The following is a 16,416-nucleotide window of genomic DNA, read 5'->3' as shown; positions in this document are numbered from 1 at the left end:
GTATATAAATGAGTATGAGATCAAAAGCCGATATCTGGTCATTCTTTTAATACTTGAAAAAACATTGTTTATCCAGTTTGTGGTTAATTAGTAAAACGCCACTTCAAATACATTTATTGTAATTTTGAAACACCCGCTACCCATCAGCAAGCTCAAGGAAACGTTTTTGATCCACTCATTGGAGGTGGACCCTCCACAGTCTCCTCGATAAGCAGTGGCGAGCTCCAGCGCATAAGGAAGTAGGCAGATCCGGATTTATCGTTTGTCCCGGACAACCGATTTCCACCAAAGGGAGTCAGCCCGTACGTGCTGCCCGTGCATCGCTCATTCACGTAGAGATTACTAGCGGACATTCGCAGTTGGTTCAGGCAGTGGAGGATAACCTCATCCCGACTTGCGAATATGGAGCCGGAAAGCGCGTATCTGGACTGATTGGCGGCAAGCTTGAGAGCCTCACTGAAGGAATCGTCCGAATAGACGAACACCGGCAAGAACGGTCCGCAGCAGGGCTCGCACAGAAGAGGATCCAATGGATCCGCCACCCGGACAATCGTTGGATAAACGAATCTACCAGTGCTGTCATCGCAGCTGCCTCCGCACAACTGCTCCATGTTCTTGGTGCGCTCCACTAGTTTCTGCATCCGCCGGAAGTCATTTATATGGACCATCGCTCCCATATCCGTTTCCGATTCGACGGGGTCTCCGATGGTCAGTTGCTCCGTGGCCTCAAGCAACTCCTCCCTGAGGCGTGGCCACATTGACGAGGGCACGTACATCCGGGAGAGCGAATTGGCATACTGTCCGGCAAAGCCAAAGGCCGCCTGCACTGTAGCCGAGACGACAGATTCCACCTTGGCGCTGGCATGGACAAAATGAAAGTTCTGACCCGGGCACTCGGCCACCAGACGGGGAAAACAGATGTATCGCTCCATTCGATCGCTCACCAACTTGTGAACATGCCTGTAACAAGCTGCACTGGCTTGAGTATTCAGCCCTGCAAAGTGCACGGCATCCGTGATGGTGTCCAAGAACAGACGCTCGTTGGCCGGCACAAAGTTGATAACGCCGCTGGGCAAACCCGCCTCCTGGAAGGCTCTGTAAATTAGATAGCTCACGGGTGCCACTTCCAATGAGGGATTCCACAGCACCGTGTTGCCCATGAGCGCCGGACAGAGGGCCAAGCTGGATGACAAGGCCACTGATTCAAATGGTGCCAGTGCGGCGACAAACCCATCCATGGGTCTCAAATGAAAGCTGGGGAATACATTCATATCACCCTGGATCTCAAAGCGCAGCTCGGACAGGTGCTCCAAATAGTCAGCATTGGCCCTCAGCGAGGTGAGCAGCCGCCGAATGTCCCGCGTCGCATCATCGGCGGTTTTGCTAAGCGTCATCATCAGGAACACTCTCAGCCGCAGTTCGTCCTCCTCGATAATGGTAGCCGCGCGCCGCCAAATGGACAGGCGCTCGGCGATGGGAACCAGACTCCAAGTTCCCTGCGCCGAAAGGGCAGACTTAATTGCCGCCTCGATTTGCTTGCGATTTGCGTAGTAGACGTGAGCCAAGTTCGTCTGCAGGTGATGCGGGCAGCAAACGCGCTGAGTGTCCATGGTGTACACTGTATCATCGCCGATAATTGTGGGCACCTCCAACGGTCTGTGCTGGATCTCCTGAATGGCATGATTAACTAACACTTTCTCGTTCCTGTGAGTTCTTGGATAATCTTCCGCCGGCTGGGAATCCGGCTCGGTCTCTTGCTGGTCCTCATCGTGCTCCGGCTGGTCTGCTTTCTGCTTGTCCACGGAGATTCTTGCCTCGCCCTTAATGCTAGCCATTCCCAGGCGACGACATCTGAATGACCAACGAGTGGGGACCGCGAGTCCCAGCTTAAGCATTGCTTGGACAATTTTAATTTGAAGCTTTTAACAGGAATTTATTCTACATCTGCCAGTTTAATATGCGTGTACTTAAGTGTAGAAAAATATATGTGTAATGTGTGTTTAAACAGTGCGTTTCGCAGATGTAAGACAGTTGTGGAAAAGGTAGTTCGTTTGCTGAATCCAAAGGCTTTCAAAACAAACTTCACATAATAATAATAATAAGACAATCATAATAAGATGAGAGATTTAGAATTTCTTGAGATTACAAATGTATTTGTAACAGAACAAAATTTAAGCACATAACATTTAAGGTCCAATTATCACAACATTTTTGTTTCAAATGAAGAAGATTCAAATATTTAGACAAATGCAGGGAACTTGAGGTCACAACTATCTTTCAGTGCTGAATCGCTTGTTTAATTCGTTGAGGCATTTTTCTTTTTCGTTTGAAACCAAGTGCGCAAAACAAATTTTAAGTAGGAATGGCTCAAATATGTCAAAAATCGTAGAATTAGTGACTAACATAACTTAGGGCTAGGTGACATTCGATGCTGTTCCATTAGGAATAATTTTGAACACGTGGAATTTACGTTTATGACGAGCGGGCATACATTTGCAGAATTCAGCATCTTCGCCTAAAACTCATCTGGATATGTGGTCGCATGGTTTTCGTTGCTTTCTTCGTGCTATCGGTTGAGCATATTCGTCAGATTTGTGTGAAGGTAACGCGTTTCTAAGGTCACTAAGGTGCTAAACATGCCGAGTCCATGTCCATCCAGCTGGGGAATGCATCGGGGTTACGTCCTGGCCTTCTATTCGAGTCTTTCATTGCAGTTTCTAGTAAAATACTATGCAGTCTTTGCCTGTCCCATCGCGATCGCCACTCCTACAACTGTGCCGCCAGTCCGGAGGCGGAGATGTTGTCGCCAGCCCCGGCCGTTTTTCTAGCTTCGCGACACACCAGCACCGGGGCCACACAGATCTCCACCTCTAGCCGTTGCCGCTGACGACCATACTGGATATACTCCCGCCAACAGGGAACGGGACTGGCTGCACCAATGCGCATCCGCGGCGCATCCTTCTGAGCCGAGGTGGCGAAACTGTCATCCAGAACCTGCAGCACTGACTCCGGGTTGATCTGCGGATGGAGGAATTATCAGTGCAAAACTAGAACATACTACACATAAATTCGTACTCACAAATTGGGATTTGCAGACGTATCGGTGAGCAGTGAGCGCTGCCTTTGCAGCGGCAGCACGTGTGTTTTTCCACTTGGAGCCCGCTGTGGTAAGGATCGCCTGATAGGCCAACGTGTGGACATGGATCCGCGAGATAGAGCGACGCTTGGCATCGCTTGGGCTTCGGTCTTCGTAATCTTCAAGGAGACTAATGAAAACCTGCCGCATCTGGTCAAGGGTGTGAGCTATGCGTGGATTCCAGTCGGTGGCTAAGGTTGTCCGTCCGTGGGCAATCACCTGCTGCAGGTTAGAGAGCTCCTGTTCGTTCATTCCCAGGGAGTCCACGTAGGGCAGGACAAAGTGTCGCAGCTGCTGCAGCAGCTGCAACTCCACATAAGAAGCCATCTCGAAGTGGTTTAAAGTGCCCTCAGGCTGACTGGTTAGTTGCCTTTGTACTTGCTGCAGGCGCGCCTCGCGCTCACCAGACTTAAAGGTGAACATGTCCATCATTTGCAGCCCGCTGACAACCAACAGCTGTGGCTGATACATCTTCAAAGCATCCGTCAACTGCTCCACGGCCCGCAGATGCGGATTATTTCGATCGTTATGCAGTATGTAGCGATTGGCGCGAGGTGCCACATATGGGCCCCATCTGTCACCAGCCTTGTACTCTAGAATAAGATGGATATCATCGTTTGGAATCTCGTCGCCAGCCAGACGAATCTCCTTTGGCAACAGTGGGCGCAGCCTGAAGAAGTTTTTACATTAAGTTCCATAAAACAATATGTTATTCAGATGGGTAATTACTTTCTAGACATGTGGGCGCCCAGTAGCACTTGAGCTCCTTCCATAAAAAAGCGCACGGCCATCAGTGGGGCGTTGCCACCCATGTACCAATGGATCCTCTCCTTGTCCATCACCTTGGCGTAGCCCACAAGCTGTGTGAAGAGGGTACTGTTTGCCATAACTCGCCTGAAAAGTTGATCAGTATGAAATACTTTGTTAATAACTTGCATAGCCAATAAAATATTGGATATCCAAGATCCTCCCATACAACTTACTCCGCTGCAGCGCCGTTCTGAAAGTAGTAGGCAAAGGACTGCAAGAGCTCGTCCTCGTTGTTCACGACCGCCCGAGATCCTGTAGTGGCTGCTGCGACTGGAATCCGGCGCCCATAGTAGCGATCAAGAAATTCAGTGGCGTTTATCTGCAAGTCTGTGCAGGCTCCGTATCCGATGGCTACCTTGGGTGCCGGTTCTAACGCGGTCCGCTTCAGAGATCTGAAATACAAATGTATATAGAGCTAGTGCTGCAGTGTAGCCGAATGAACTCACCCCTCGATTGCCAGGAGCCCGGTGAGCAGGACAGTCGTCCTGTTAAGCGTATGCAGGGCGATGAACGCCTGCCAAATTATGGAAACAAAGGCCGTTAGGACGGAACAGCCGGTGATCCATCCCATGTATCGCATGGCGGTCATTGTGGGCGTGGATTGTTGTGTGATTGGTTCGCCTCAGTTTGGGCTTTCCAAACTATTTTGTATGTGACAATCCGCTAACCGGCTACGCCAACTTTCTTATCAGAATTATCGCCCTTTTTCCTTTGAGATGCTTCGAAGCTAGCGATGACACTATCTGCAGTTCTTGGACTACAGCGATAGTACTACCAACAGTTACATTTGAATGTTATACTGCTATACTATATTTTAATATATTAAAATATATTTAAATTGAAACGTGCACTTATTACAACGACCTCTCAATGTGTTGATTTGTTCACACAGCTTACATTGTATGTAAACTTCTTTTTTTTTGAGCAGAAATGTATTTTCGCTATCATATTGGGTATATATATGTATATTTTATATTTTAATTTTTTAAGAAAACAAATACAATGCAATTGCTTATCGATGACAACAATGGTTTGAGCCACAGCTACTCGAAGTTGGACAGTTCAGTATTGAGCAACTGTAGTTTCGATAACCGATATGTTCCGAAATAACGCCTTCTGCTATCGAAGATAGTCTTGCGTCTGTAAAGTGATAAAATAATTTTACAATTGAATCGTCTTGGGAATTTCAGTCACTGTCCCAGCGCCAAATACATTATTCGTGTTACAGCCTGATTTAGTCGAACAACACAGCATTTGCCGGAATCGTTAGCGAATAGCAACACTCTCCGCTAATTCGGCACGCTAATTGGCAAAACCGATTCGATTCCAGGGAAGGAGACACACTGATAGACGGGTGAAGAATAAAAGGAGAAGGAAAACAACAGTTAATCGTCAAATTTTACAGGCAAAAGGTGAGCAACTACGCCTTGCACACAAACAACCGCATCGACGAGCACACACACGCACACACAGGCCTTATCGCCTGCGTAGTGGTTGGTGTATATAAAACATTAAAACAATATTTGCACATCCGATTATTACTATAATATTTCGCGTCCACATATATTAGCAAGTGTGCGTGCGCCTGCCCTGGATTTGCGTGCCAGTGTTTGTGCGAGCCTAGCGCGTTTGTGACTGTGTGTGTGATGAAATGCAATTTTCTCTTGGCATTTTGCGCGCCTCCGATTTTCGCTGCCCCTCTGCAAGTCCGGCGCAACCCCCCCTTTTGCCATTTACCATCTCCGGTGTCGCCATTGTCGCACCTTCGCTAATCCCAGTACTATCTCCCGTAGACAGTTCACAATGAGCTCCGCGGAGGAAAACAGCAACAGCCCGGCCACCACTCCCCAGGACAACGAGCCCACCGAGCAGGCCAACCTCACGGATCTCGAGAAGATCGAGGAGGAGAAACTCAAGTCCAAGTATCCCAGCGGAATGCGCGTGCCGGGCGGACACTCGGCCTTCCTCCAGAAAAGGCTGCAGAAGGGGGTGAGTGATTAGCACATTTCGAAAACAATGAAATAATAAGTTTACTAAAGAAAAGTTAAAATTTATTTGCATTGCTTTCCGTGTTCGGGGATACCCAACCCCTGTAATTTGAATATAAATTGAAAATAATAATAACAAAATTAGTAACCAAATCATCTTCTTCGTCATCATGCTTCCTCTTTTCTAAAATCCATACCATGCAATTGCTTAAAATTTATTACTTTCTGAAACAATGAAACTCAACAATCACAGCGTTTAGTTTATATCACCTTGATGATCTTATAGCCGAAATCATATTGTTACATTACGTTTGCATTTGGAAGATATCTCCGTTTTAGTTCTAAAAAGCTATTCGATTATATAAAAGAAATCTAATATGTATTTGAATTCCTTCCCACAGCAAAAGTTCTTCGACTCGGGCGATTACCAGATGGCCAAGCAGAAGGGTGGCGGCGTCAAGCAGGTCTTTGCCAACAAGGTGACCACCGGGGAGGCCATTCCCACGCCCGAAACCGTGCCGGCGCGCAAGACTTCGATCATCCAACCCTGTAACAAGTTCCCGGCGACGAGCTAATTTACTCACCACTCAACACTCACCTCTACTGTATCCACAACCTCAAGTGCAGCCAGTTCCCCGTTCCCCACTTCAAATGCTCTATACCTAATTTTAAAGAAAAACCTAATGCTAAGATGGCTGCTGCCGGATTGTGCGGGCATTTCGCGACAGTTTACAACTGAAATTCTAGCTCCCTGTTCCGTGTTTCCCCCGTTTAATTCAATCGCCATCCGCACTGGCCAATCAATCTCAAGATCCCCTCATCAGTACATCTCTCAGGCCGGGGAAGCGGAGATGGCGAGCCGAGCAGCGCGAAATTTATTGCAACAGTTATATATATCTCTATCTTTGTAACATTAAACTAACTTACCCTCGTCGTACGTAGTTGTAAGTATTACGAGCATAATAAATTTAAGTTGGAGCCAGCCACACACACACGTTCTCGTACATTACTGGGATTCCATCAACTTCTTAACATTTTACCTAAAAGTTTTAAAAAAGTTCACCATGTTCTATGGGAAATGTTTTTATATTTTATTTTCATTCATTTTATAAGCAGTTGACGGAATTTCACCTAACTAATTGATAATAAAATAGGTGCTGCTGCTTGCAGAGCTAAATTTTTGATGCAAAAACCAAACAGTCGAGTTAAAATGAATTTGTAAATCAAGCAGAGCTAAAATAAATGTATGTACGTATACTTATAAATGTGTTGATTTCCTGGGGCGCTAATCCAACAACTGAATCGGAAATGTGCCATACAAATGTTTACTTAAATTATAAGTGCCCGAGTGGCGTCTAATTAACTAGGAAATGTTCCTGCGAGCGGTGTGGTATGGTAATTGGTTGTTCAAATTGGACGGGAACGAAATTAAATCACCAAAATAGGTGGGAAATACAGAATATTGGATACAAATAGATGGGTTATTATATTTTCATACGAACATCTTGTTATAGTTAAAAGTTCAACCAACTCGCAGTGAGTTTTAGGGCCAATTAAAAAAGGTTTAACCAATAAAATAGCATTTTTGTCCACAGTACAAATGAAATCAATCAAATATTCAAGTTTTCCACCACTTTGGTTTTCCACAAATCGATGCCAGCAGATTAAACATCGATATTGCCACACTTCTGGAACTATCGATAGTATCGCATAAACAGAGTTTTGTTCCAACTCTAGGCGGAAGGCGCAGCGGTGATAAAAGAGAAAAAGTGATCTTTAAATGCAATTTTTCGGTTCCAAATTGCATTTGGTATGTGCTACGCGATAAGCACCGCGTCGCACACCGTTTTTCGAAGTTCGCGAACGGCCAAGATCAGCGGAAAGACGAGAAAACACGCTGCAATGTAGATGCCCACGAGCAGCCGCGGCAGCAGCAATAACAAAAGCAAAAGTGAAATTAGCGCCGCCAGGGAAGTGCAAGTGGTCAAACAAACGGCGGCGCCATGGAGAACCTCAAGATAAGCGACAAACTGTTCGAGGATGTGATATACTTTGTGGTGGGAAATCTGGATGAGGAGGTAAAAAGCTGCAAAGCGAATCTTTCGTTTGCTATTGCTGTACTTGCATTGTGCGTGCGTGTGTGTGTGTTTGTGTGAGCGGGTGTGCGTGCGTCGAACAGGGTGGGTTGGAGCGCGGGCGGACAGGGTGACCCGGGCACCTTGGCAAATGCGCGCCATAAAAGTTGACGGCAAATTGCCGCGTGTGTGTGTTTGTTTGTGTAATTGAGTTTGTATTGGTGCTAAATCAACTGCTTTTTGTTTTGGTTCTCCGCTACCAACGAAAGCAACCATATTTTGCACCCTTCTTATTTAGTCTCATACATATAGGTTTTATGTGTAATGTTATTAATAATTATTATGTCTTTGCCTTGCAGATCGAACGCTTTCTCAAGAGCGGTGGCGCTCAGTCAAAACTATTCCTGTCGGACCAAATCACCCACATGATATGCGCCACCAACTACAACGAGGAGGAGCTGTCCATGAACCTGGACCTCTACAGTGCAATTCCCGTAACGGAGCAATGGATCGTGCACAGCGCCAAGCTAGGCCGAATGGCCTCGACACGGGCGTTCGACCCGAGTCCGAATCAGATGCGGTTGATGCGCGGCATTCGGGTGGCCATCACCAATGTGGTGGCAGGGGATCGAAGGCGTCTTTACGCCATGCTGACGTACCACGGCGCCGTAGTCACGCACAGCTTTGGGGCCACCAACACGCATCTGGTATGCGGTGCAGCCAACGGTGGCATCTACAACAAGGCACTAGCCCTGCCCAAGAATGCCATCATTATTGTGACGCCCGACTGGGTGACAGATAGCCTTAAGTACAAAAACAGCATGCCGGTGGAGACGTATCATCCGAGACTGCTGAAGCCCATCGAAAAGCAGCGAACACAAAAGCAGCAGGCCACGCAGCAGCAACAAATCCAGCAGCAGCAGCAATTGCAGCACCAACAACAGATGCAACAGCAGCAGCAACAACAACAACAACAGCAGCAACAACAACAGCAGCAGCAGCAACAACAACAGCAGATCATCCAGCAACAGGCAACGGCTACTTCTGCCCTTTCTGACATCCTTGGGTTTGGCGAGGACAGCGTGGCTGCCAAGAGCATCGCTAGCATTAAGTCTCAGCTGCAGGCTTCAGCCGAACAAATACAGCAGCAACAGCTGCCCGTGCCCGCCCAGCAGCAGGTGGTCTTTGTGCGCCCACAGCCACAACCCCAACAGCCAGCACAACAATTACCTCACCAGTTACAGCAAGGTGGTCCTCAAGCACCTACTCCTGCACCACACCCGCAGCATCAACAACAATTAATAATTCAGCAGCAGAAGATTATCCCCGCAAACCTGCAGCAGCAACCACAGAACCAGCAGCAGATCAAAAATATCCTACAGCAGAGGCAAATGAAACCAACGCAGCAGTCTCAGCAACAGCAACAAATCCAAATGCAACTAATGCAGCAGGAGCAACAGCCTCATCCTCAACCACTTCCACAGCAGCTTGCGCAACAACATCCGCAACAAATCGCACAGCAACTTTCTCAACAACATCCACAACAAGTTCCTCAGCAGCAACAGCAGTCGCCCAGACTGCCAACGACTCCAACAGGTCGGCAGACACCACGAACACCATCTACAACGCCGCAGCCCGTGCAATCTCCTCAGCACCACCAGCAGATAGTTCAACAGCAACAGGTGGTGCAGCAACAAGTGGGCCAGCAGCAAACAATGGTACAGCAGCAGCAGATAGTTCAGCAACAGCAAATTGTTCAGCAGCAAGTTGTTCAGCAACAGCAGCCACAACAACAATCTGTGCCAGTTTCGCCGCAAATCATACACCAACATCTAATGAGGCAGCAACAAATGTTGAACCAGAATCAAATGCAATTTCAGCAAATCGTGCAAAGTGGACAAGCATTGACGCCACAACAGCAACAGCAGCAGAGACAAATTCAGCAGCAGCTGCAACAAAATATGCAGCAGCAGCAACAATTACAGATGCAAATGCAGCAGCAGCAACAGCAACAGAATCTACAGCAACAACAGTCGCCACGGATGGTGCAAAACCGTTCGCCGGTAATGCCACCAAGTACGCCATCCCCATCGTTGCAGCAACAGCATCATCATGCAACTAGCAATATGTTGCCGCCACAATCGCCGCGACAACTGCAATCCCCGGCTCCCCAAATGACTCCGCCACCTCCTCCCTCGCCGCAAAACGCCCAGCAACAACATTTGCGCCAGCAGCAACAGCAAATGCAACAGAGTCGACAACAGCACATGATGGGGTCGCCGCAACAACCTCAACCACCTTCTATGATGTCGCCGCAGCAGCAGCAACAAATGCAGCCCTTTCAACAGCCCGTCCATCAACAGCAGCGCATGCAATTGCAGCAGCAACAACAATTGGCCCAACAGCAGCAACAACAGCAACAGCAGAGTCCCCAGCATATTTCTCCGCAATCACCCCAGATTTCTCAAACTCCACCCATGCAGGCGAAGCTGCATCAGCATCAGGTTGCTCCTGGACAAGCCACTCAGCCGCAGCAATCATTCTCACAGCAGAAGCCTATCGACCCAACGGACCCCGTTCAGGTGGCTCAAGTGCTAAGTCGATCGGCATTGAGCAGCAATCAGGACTCGTTGATAATGAGGCAGCAACAATTGAAGCAGCAACAACAGATGCAACAGCAACAACAAATGGCACCGCAGCCCCAGCAGCTGCAAATGGCACAGCAACCGCAACAGCAGCAGCAGCAGCAACCACAACAGCAGCACACCCCTTCTCCGCGGCAATCGCCACTGCAACAGCAACCTACTACCCCCACCTTGCAACAGCAGCCACCCCAACAGAACGCTCAAGTAAAATGAAGAACATATATTATTTCTTACCGGAAATTAATTATTGCTTCTTTTTAGCAAATACAGCAGCAGCAACAACAGCAGCAGCAACAACAGCAACAACAACAACAACAACAGCAGGCCCTGACGCAGCAACAACCACAGCCTGGACAACAGCAACAAGTCATCACTCAGCGCCATGTTATAAACACATCCACGGCTCAAGGACAACAAATCATTCAAAGCCATATGTCTTTGGCCTTACAGAAGCAGCAGCAAATGTTGCACGTTCAACAACAAGCACAACAGCAGCCGCAGCAGCAACAGCAGATTTCTCAAGTGCAGCAACTGCCACCGGCACAGCAGCAGCAACAGCAACAGCTTCCGCAACAGCACCAAGTTCAACAACAACAACCGCAACAAGTTCAGTTTACACAACAGCAGCAAATAGCACTTGGAGCTGGTGGTCAAGTGCGGATAATTCAACAAACAATACAACGTCCACCAACCAATGTTCAGCAACAGCAGCAGGTTCCACAACAACAACAGCAGCAGATTATTGGTCAATTTCCTCAGCAACAGCAGCTGCAACAACAACCACAGCAGGTATGCCTACTCTTAGTTGTTTGTCTTATTTGAAATATTTACCACAATACATTTTCGTTTGATTCCCACCAGCAAATTTCTGGAGTTCAGCAGCCACAACAACAGCAGCAGCAACAAAAGACCTTTATAATTAGCCAGCAGCACTTTAATCAGCTTAGCGTACAACAGCAACAGCAAATCCTGGCGCAAAATCCGCAGAGCCAAAACGTTTACGTGGTCAATCAGACGCAACAGCAACTTGTGCAGCAACAACAAATGTTGCAACAGCAGCAGATTATACCACAGCAGCAGCAGCAACAGAGGATGCAAATGCAGCAGCAGCCGCAACAGATTGTTGTAAACCAGCAAATACTCAGTGATCCACAGCGCTTGCAGTACCTACAACAACAGCAGTTAATGCAAAAACAGCAACAGCAGCAGCAACAACAACAGCAGCAGCAGCAACAGCTAGTGGGACCACAACAACAGCAAATCCTTATACAACAGCAGCAAACACCCCAACAACAGCAGATACTGCAGCAAAAACTATCCAACGATAATCAGCAGCAACAAATAATGCAGCTTATCACGCAACAACAACTGCCTCAGCGCACGCCGCCTCCGCAGCAGCAGCAGCAACAACAGCTGTTGCTTCAGCAACAACAGCAATCCCCACAACATCATCCGCAAATGCAGCAGCAGCATTGGTCACCGCAAAGTCCTGCTGGCGGTCAGCTTGCGCCCAGCACTCCAGGCACACCCACCAGTGTTGGGATGCAATCACCCCTGCCTGGTGGACCAACAACGCCGCAGCCGCAACCTCAGCAGCAATTTGTTCCGCGTGGATTGCGGCCGCAAACCTCTTGGCCCGGTCAGCCTCAACAGCAACAGCCTCAACCCACTCAACAACAGCAACAGATCGTGCTGCCGCCACCGCAACAACAACAGCCGCAGCAGCAGCAACAGCATATTGGTCAGCAACAACAGTTGGTAATGCAACAGCCACAGCAACAAAAAATCGTGGTGGACGAAAAAACGCACGCACACCTCATGTCATTGGATGCTCACAAAAGAGCCGAATATATTACTAAGTTGAATCAGCAGAACAAACCTCGAGTAATGCTTCGCCAGCAGGTTGCCTACCAACCGCGACCTGGAGCACCGGGCAGCATAGTAGCGACGCGACCGGCAGGCCCGGTTCCGCCCGGTCACATTATTGTGCAACACCAAATGCCACCAGGATTAACACAACAGCAACAAGTGCTCTGGCTGCAACAGCAGCAGGGAAAACGACAGGTCGTTGTACGCGCCGGAACTCCTGGCTTGAGTCCGATTCAACAGCAGCCAGGAGCGGGACCACCGCAACAGCAGCAGTCGCCTCAACAGCAGCCCTTCAACCCCAATGATCCCAACCAGCAAATGCTGATGCAGCGCCAGCAGCTGCGAGTCCAGCAGATTCCCATTCAGCAACAGGGACCTCAGCAGCTGGGCAAGCAAACAGTGCAGCTTATCACCGGGCCCAATGGCCAGCTAATTGAACAACAGACCATTGTACAACAGCCGCAGCAGCAGTCCGCACCGGGCACACCTACCACTCCAGGAGCTGGCGGTGTTCTTCCCGGAAATGCCAACATAATGACGCAAACTTTGGTCATGACTTCAACGAGTAAGTAAATGTATTAGTCTGTTACAAAGATTTGTACTATTATATGAATCGATAATCATTAAAAAATGGATAATGCACATAGTAACCAATTCCTTTTTGCACAGCTCCCGATGGACAGCCGCAACAATCACCGCAGCAAATGAACCTCAAAACAAAGACAGCCCTGGCCAACATGTTGAGCAATCGCTTAGGAAACAATGGAGCTCAAACACCGCAACAGCAAATAATTCAACTTCCCGATGGACAGCAGCCACAGCAACAGCAGATTGTACAACAGGTGGTGGTGACCGGAGCCATTCAGCAGCAGCAGCAACAATTACTATTACAACAACAGCAGCAGCAGCAACAACAACAAATGGTTGTCCAACAGCAATTACCACAGCAGCAACACGTCGAGCCACCGTCGGCAGCTGGTGCTCTTAGAATGATGGGCCAGCAACATAACGCAACAGCCGGAGTTCCTGGACCACCCCGAACTCAGCAGGAGTTGCTCATGCTGCAGCAACAGCAGCAACAACAACTGCTGCAACAGCAGCAAATGCGCAGAGTTGTCACCCTACCACAACAACAGCAGGCACCGCAGCAACATCTAGTCCAGCAGCAGATCGTAGTCGCTCCGACACAATCCCCCCAGCAGCAGCAGCAGATGGCTGTTGGAGTGGGCGTGGGTGTGCCAGTACAGCGTACTCCTCACGGCTACATTCAAACTCGTCCCGGTCAGCAACCGATCCCGATGCCGCAGTTCTACGGGCACAATCCGAACCTGAAGTTGCCAGCCGATCTCTTTCTGGTTGGCTGTACGTTCTACATTGTGGAATACGATGAAACAGACGGTGATGAACTGCCCATTTGGCTAGATACGATCAGGCAGTTTGGCGGTGACATCGAACGCGTTTACTGTCCCCGGGTAACCCATGTTATTTGTCGCACTCAGCGTCATGGCGTGGTGATGCAGGCGTTGCGAGATGCCAAGCGCTGCGTCACAGCCTACTGGCTGAGTGATATTTGCCTAAAGCGCCAACTGATGCCACCGTGGCAGCCGTTGCACCTGCCGTTCCCCAGCCAGTTTGGCTATCGCAAGCCGCTAGAACGCTACATCATAACGTCGGAGGGATTTGAAGGCGAGGAGGTTGTGAGATTACAGCAGATGGCAGAGGAGTGCGGTGCCATCTACACCTCCTATCTGTCAAAGGTGAACACAGTGGTCGTGTGCAAGCAGCTCGAGGGCAACAAGTTTAATGCCGCCAAGGAGTGGAACATACCGATGGTCAATGCGCTTTGGTTAAGCGACGTGTGCATCGGTAACCTTAGTGGCCTCTCCCAGTATGAGAATCCCAAGTACCAGCAGTACAACTTGGTCGCTCCCTTCCGCATCGAATGCAATCTGGTGGCTCATCTGCTAAGTAAGTGCACACTAGACTCGTATTATATTGTTAAATCATCTGACGATTTCTTTCTTAACAGCTGCTTGGAAGGCGCCCATCAATCTAACCCAGGAGGCACACGAACGGGTCAAGCGACACTTATCCGATCCCTACGGCAACGAGCAAAAACTGAAGCGCCAGAAGATGAACGCATTCCAGCAGGAGCAGCTGCCAGAGCAAATTGTCTGCGTAGAATATCCAACTACCACCAAACCACCGAAGGTCATATTTTCACAGGTCGCAGATGCCGAGGCACTTAAAAAAGCTGTGTTGTAAGTGTAACAAAACTTATTTTTAGATTCGTTTTTAAACTTTTCCTTTTTTTTTAGAATTTTGGGTGGAATTGTGGTGGACAGCCCTGCAGATGCCACTCACCTGGTAATGACACGCGAGAGTCGTACCTGCAAGCTAATCCAGGCCTGCTGCCACGTCGATTATGTGCTGAAGTCGAGCTGGATCGCTGATAGTGCCAAAGCTGGTAAATTTGTGCCTACAGATCCATACCGCATTCAGCACATACCGGTGGACGAGAACCTGCAGTTCAATCTGAATACCGTGCTATGCGCCCCCACTCGCTCAACGCTGTTTGCCGGCAAATACTTCCATGTGACGCCGGACGTGTTCCCAGCTCGCGAGGAAATTATACGAATGATTGAATCGTCTGGTGGTAAAGTGGAGCCGAAGCGAAGAAGCGGTGCATCTGTGGCAGAAACACACATGCAAGCGCCCGATTCCTACATCATAGTAACGTGTCCCACGGACATGCATCTCTGTGCGGATCTTACGCGGCACGGAAATCCCAAGTGTCATATCGTTTCCACGGAGTTCGTCATGAGCTCGATACTCAGGCAGCAGCTGGAGATTGAGCCCAATCTTATACCCTACTTGTACAACAATAACAATGTCAATAGCTGCAATAGTAATAAGTCCTAGCGCCGAGTGTTTTGGTTGCTGTAGAGCTGAGATAAGGTCTCAGACTCGCTGTATAGTCACAATAGAATTTATGCGAGCTGTTATCAAGTACGTATGGGTATGACATTGCCACCTTGCAATGTCATTGGCCATTGATGTTGTAGGCCGCGCGAATTTCTTATGATATACCAACGCGAAACTAGTCCATGGAGTTCGTCAATTCAATCGGGCATGCCAGAACGAATGAGTTTATAGGGTCTCGGGCACATCGGCATATCGGTCACAGCTAGACAAATTTATTGCATCCCCCTATTTTAAAATAGTTAATTTTTTAAATTTTTTCCATGCGCCAGCTCATATTAAATTGTATATATTCTGGGGAATCGAAATCTTTTTATAATCCACAAGTAGAATCTATAATTATATTTAGAGCGATCCATATTTTTGATATGTTAATGCTGAATGGTATTAATGCGGATCGCTTCAATCATTAGGTTTATATAATTGTACAAATAAATCAATTATTTTGTGCAAAGCTTGAACAGAATCGTTAATTGTTCATAATTAATATATAGCTCGACCGATATGTATAGAAATATATAATCTAGCGTGGAACAAAGAACTACCTTAATTAGTGTTACGATTACCAGTTCAAACAATCATTTTACATATTTTTGTAGGTTCAGGAACCTTTACCTTTAGGAAGTCACGCAAATATACACATATATTTCCTAAAGTATACGAAATGTTTCACAGAAATTTATATTGTCGGCTATTAGGATGCTAAGTACTTTTCACTAGGTAAAGCCAATATTTTGCGATGTAATATTAATTATAGGTAGGCATTGTACGAATTGTATGAAAAATAAAAATAATGTTAACTCGAAATGTGCCTGTATTTATTTCTCATTTTTCAAATTTGGGGTAATTGAATATTTTATTCAACAATATATTTATTATGATTTTATAACCACCTTTAAAAATGTTTGACC

The 16,416-nt window shown here is 47.7% G+C and overlaps 4 protein-coding genes across 5 annotated transcripts; 2 read left to right on the top strand and 2 right to left on the bottom strand.

The window, feature by feature from the left end:
• Positions 1–40: 40 nt before the first annotated feature.
• On the bottom strand, positions 41–1,982 carry LOC6605635 (delta-1-pyrroline-5-carboxylate dehydrogenase, mitochondrial). Its single transcript, XM_002030417.2, has one exon. It carries the CDS (start codon positions 1,893–1,895, stop codon positions 153–155), a length of 1,743 nt encoding a protein of 580 aa, XP_002030453.1. The 5' UTR covers positions 1,896–1,982; the 3' UTR covers positions 41–152.
• LOC6605634 (ADP-dependent glucokinase) lies at positions 1,933–4,716 on the bottom strand. Its single transcript, XM_002030416.2, has 5 exons — positions 4,393–4,716; positions 4,120–4,338; positions 3,866–4,030; positions 3,080–3,806; positions 1,933–3,018 (listed from the first exon to the last, which is right to left on the bottom strand). Exons 1-5 carry the CDS (start codon positions 4,533–4,535, stop codon positions 2,767–2,769), a joined length of 1,506 nt encoding a protein of 501 aa, XP_002030452.1. The 5' UTR covers positions 4,536–4,716; the 3' UTR covers positions 1,933–2,766.
• Positions 4,717–5,047: 331 nt separating this feature from the next.
• LOC6605633 (alpha-endosulfine) lies at positions 5,048–7,191 on the top strand. The gene is made up of 3 exons (XM_002030415.2): positions 5,048–5,358; positions 5,740–5,935; positions 6,336–7,191. Exons 2-3 carry the CDS (start codon positions 5,750–5,752, stop codon positions 6,507–6,509), a joined length of 360 nt encoding a protein of 119 aa, XP_002030451.1. The 5' UTR covers positions 5,048–5,358; positions 5,740–5,749; the 3' UTR covers positions 6,510–7,191.
• Positions 7,192–7,647: 456 nt separating this feature from the next.
• Positions 7,648–16,312, top strand: LOC6605631 (PAX-interacting protein 1). Of its 2 annotated transcripts, none has more exons than XM_032720040.1 (7): positions 7,648–8,012; positions 8,369–10,858; positions 10,925–11,443; positions 11,516–13,088; positions 13,193–14,491; positions 14,553–14,784; positions 14,842–16,312. In XM_032720040.1, exons 1-7 carry the CDS (start codon positions 7,938–7,940, stop codon positions 15,443–15,445), a joined length of 6,792 nt encoding a protein of 2,263 aa, XP_032575931.1. In that variant the 5' UTR covers positions 7,648–7,937; the 3' UTR covers positions 15,446–16,312. The 2 variants fall into 2 exon arrangements, with proteins under 2 accessions (XP_032575931.1, XP_002030449.2); XM_002030413.2 differs by having other exon boundaries at positions 10,916–11,443.
• Positions 16,313–16,416: the final 104 nt, after the last annotated feature.

Source organism: Drosophila sechellia, chromosome 3L (genome assembly GCF_004382195.2).
Source record: "Drosophila sechellia strain sech25 chromosome 3L, ASM438219v1, whole genome shotgun sequence".
Lineage (NCBI taxonomy): Eukaryota > Metazoa > Arthropoda > Insecta > Diptera > Drosophilidae > Drosophila > Drosophila sechellia.
The sequence above is the reverse complement of the archived record's forward strand: the minus strand, read 5'-3'. Positions and strand labels throughout refer to the sequence as shown.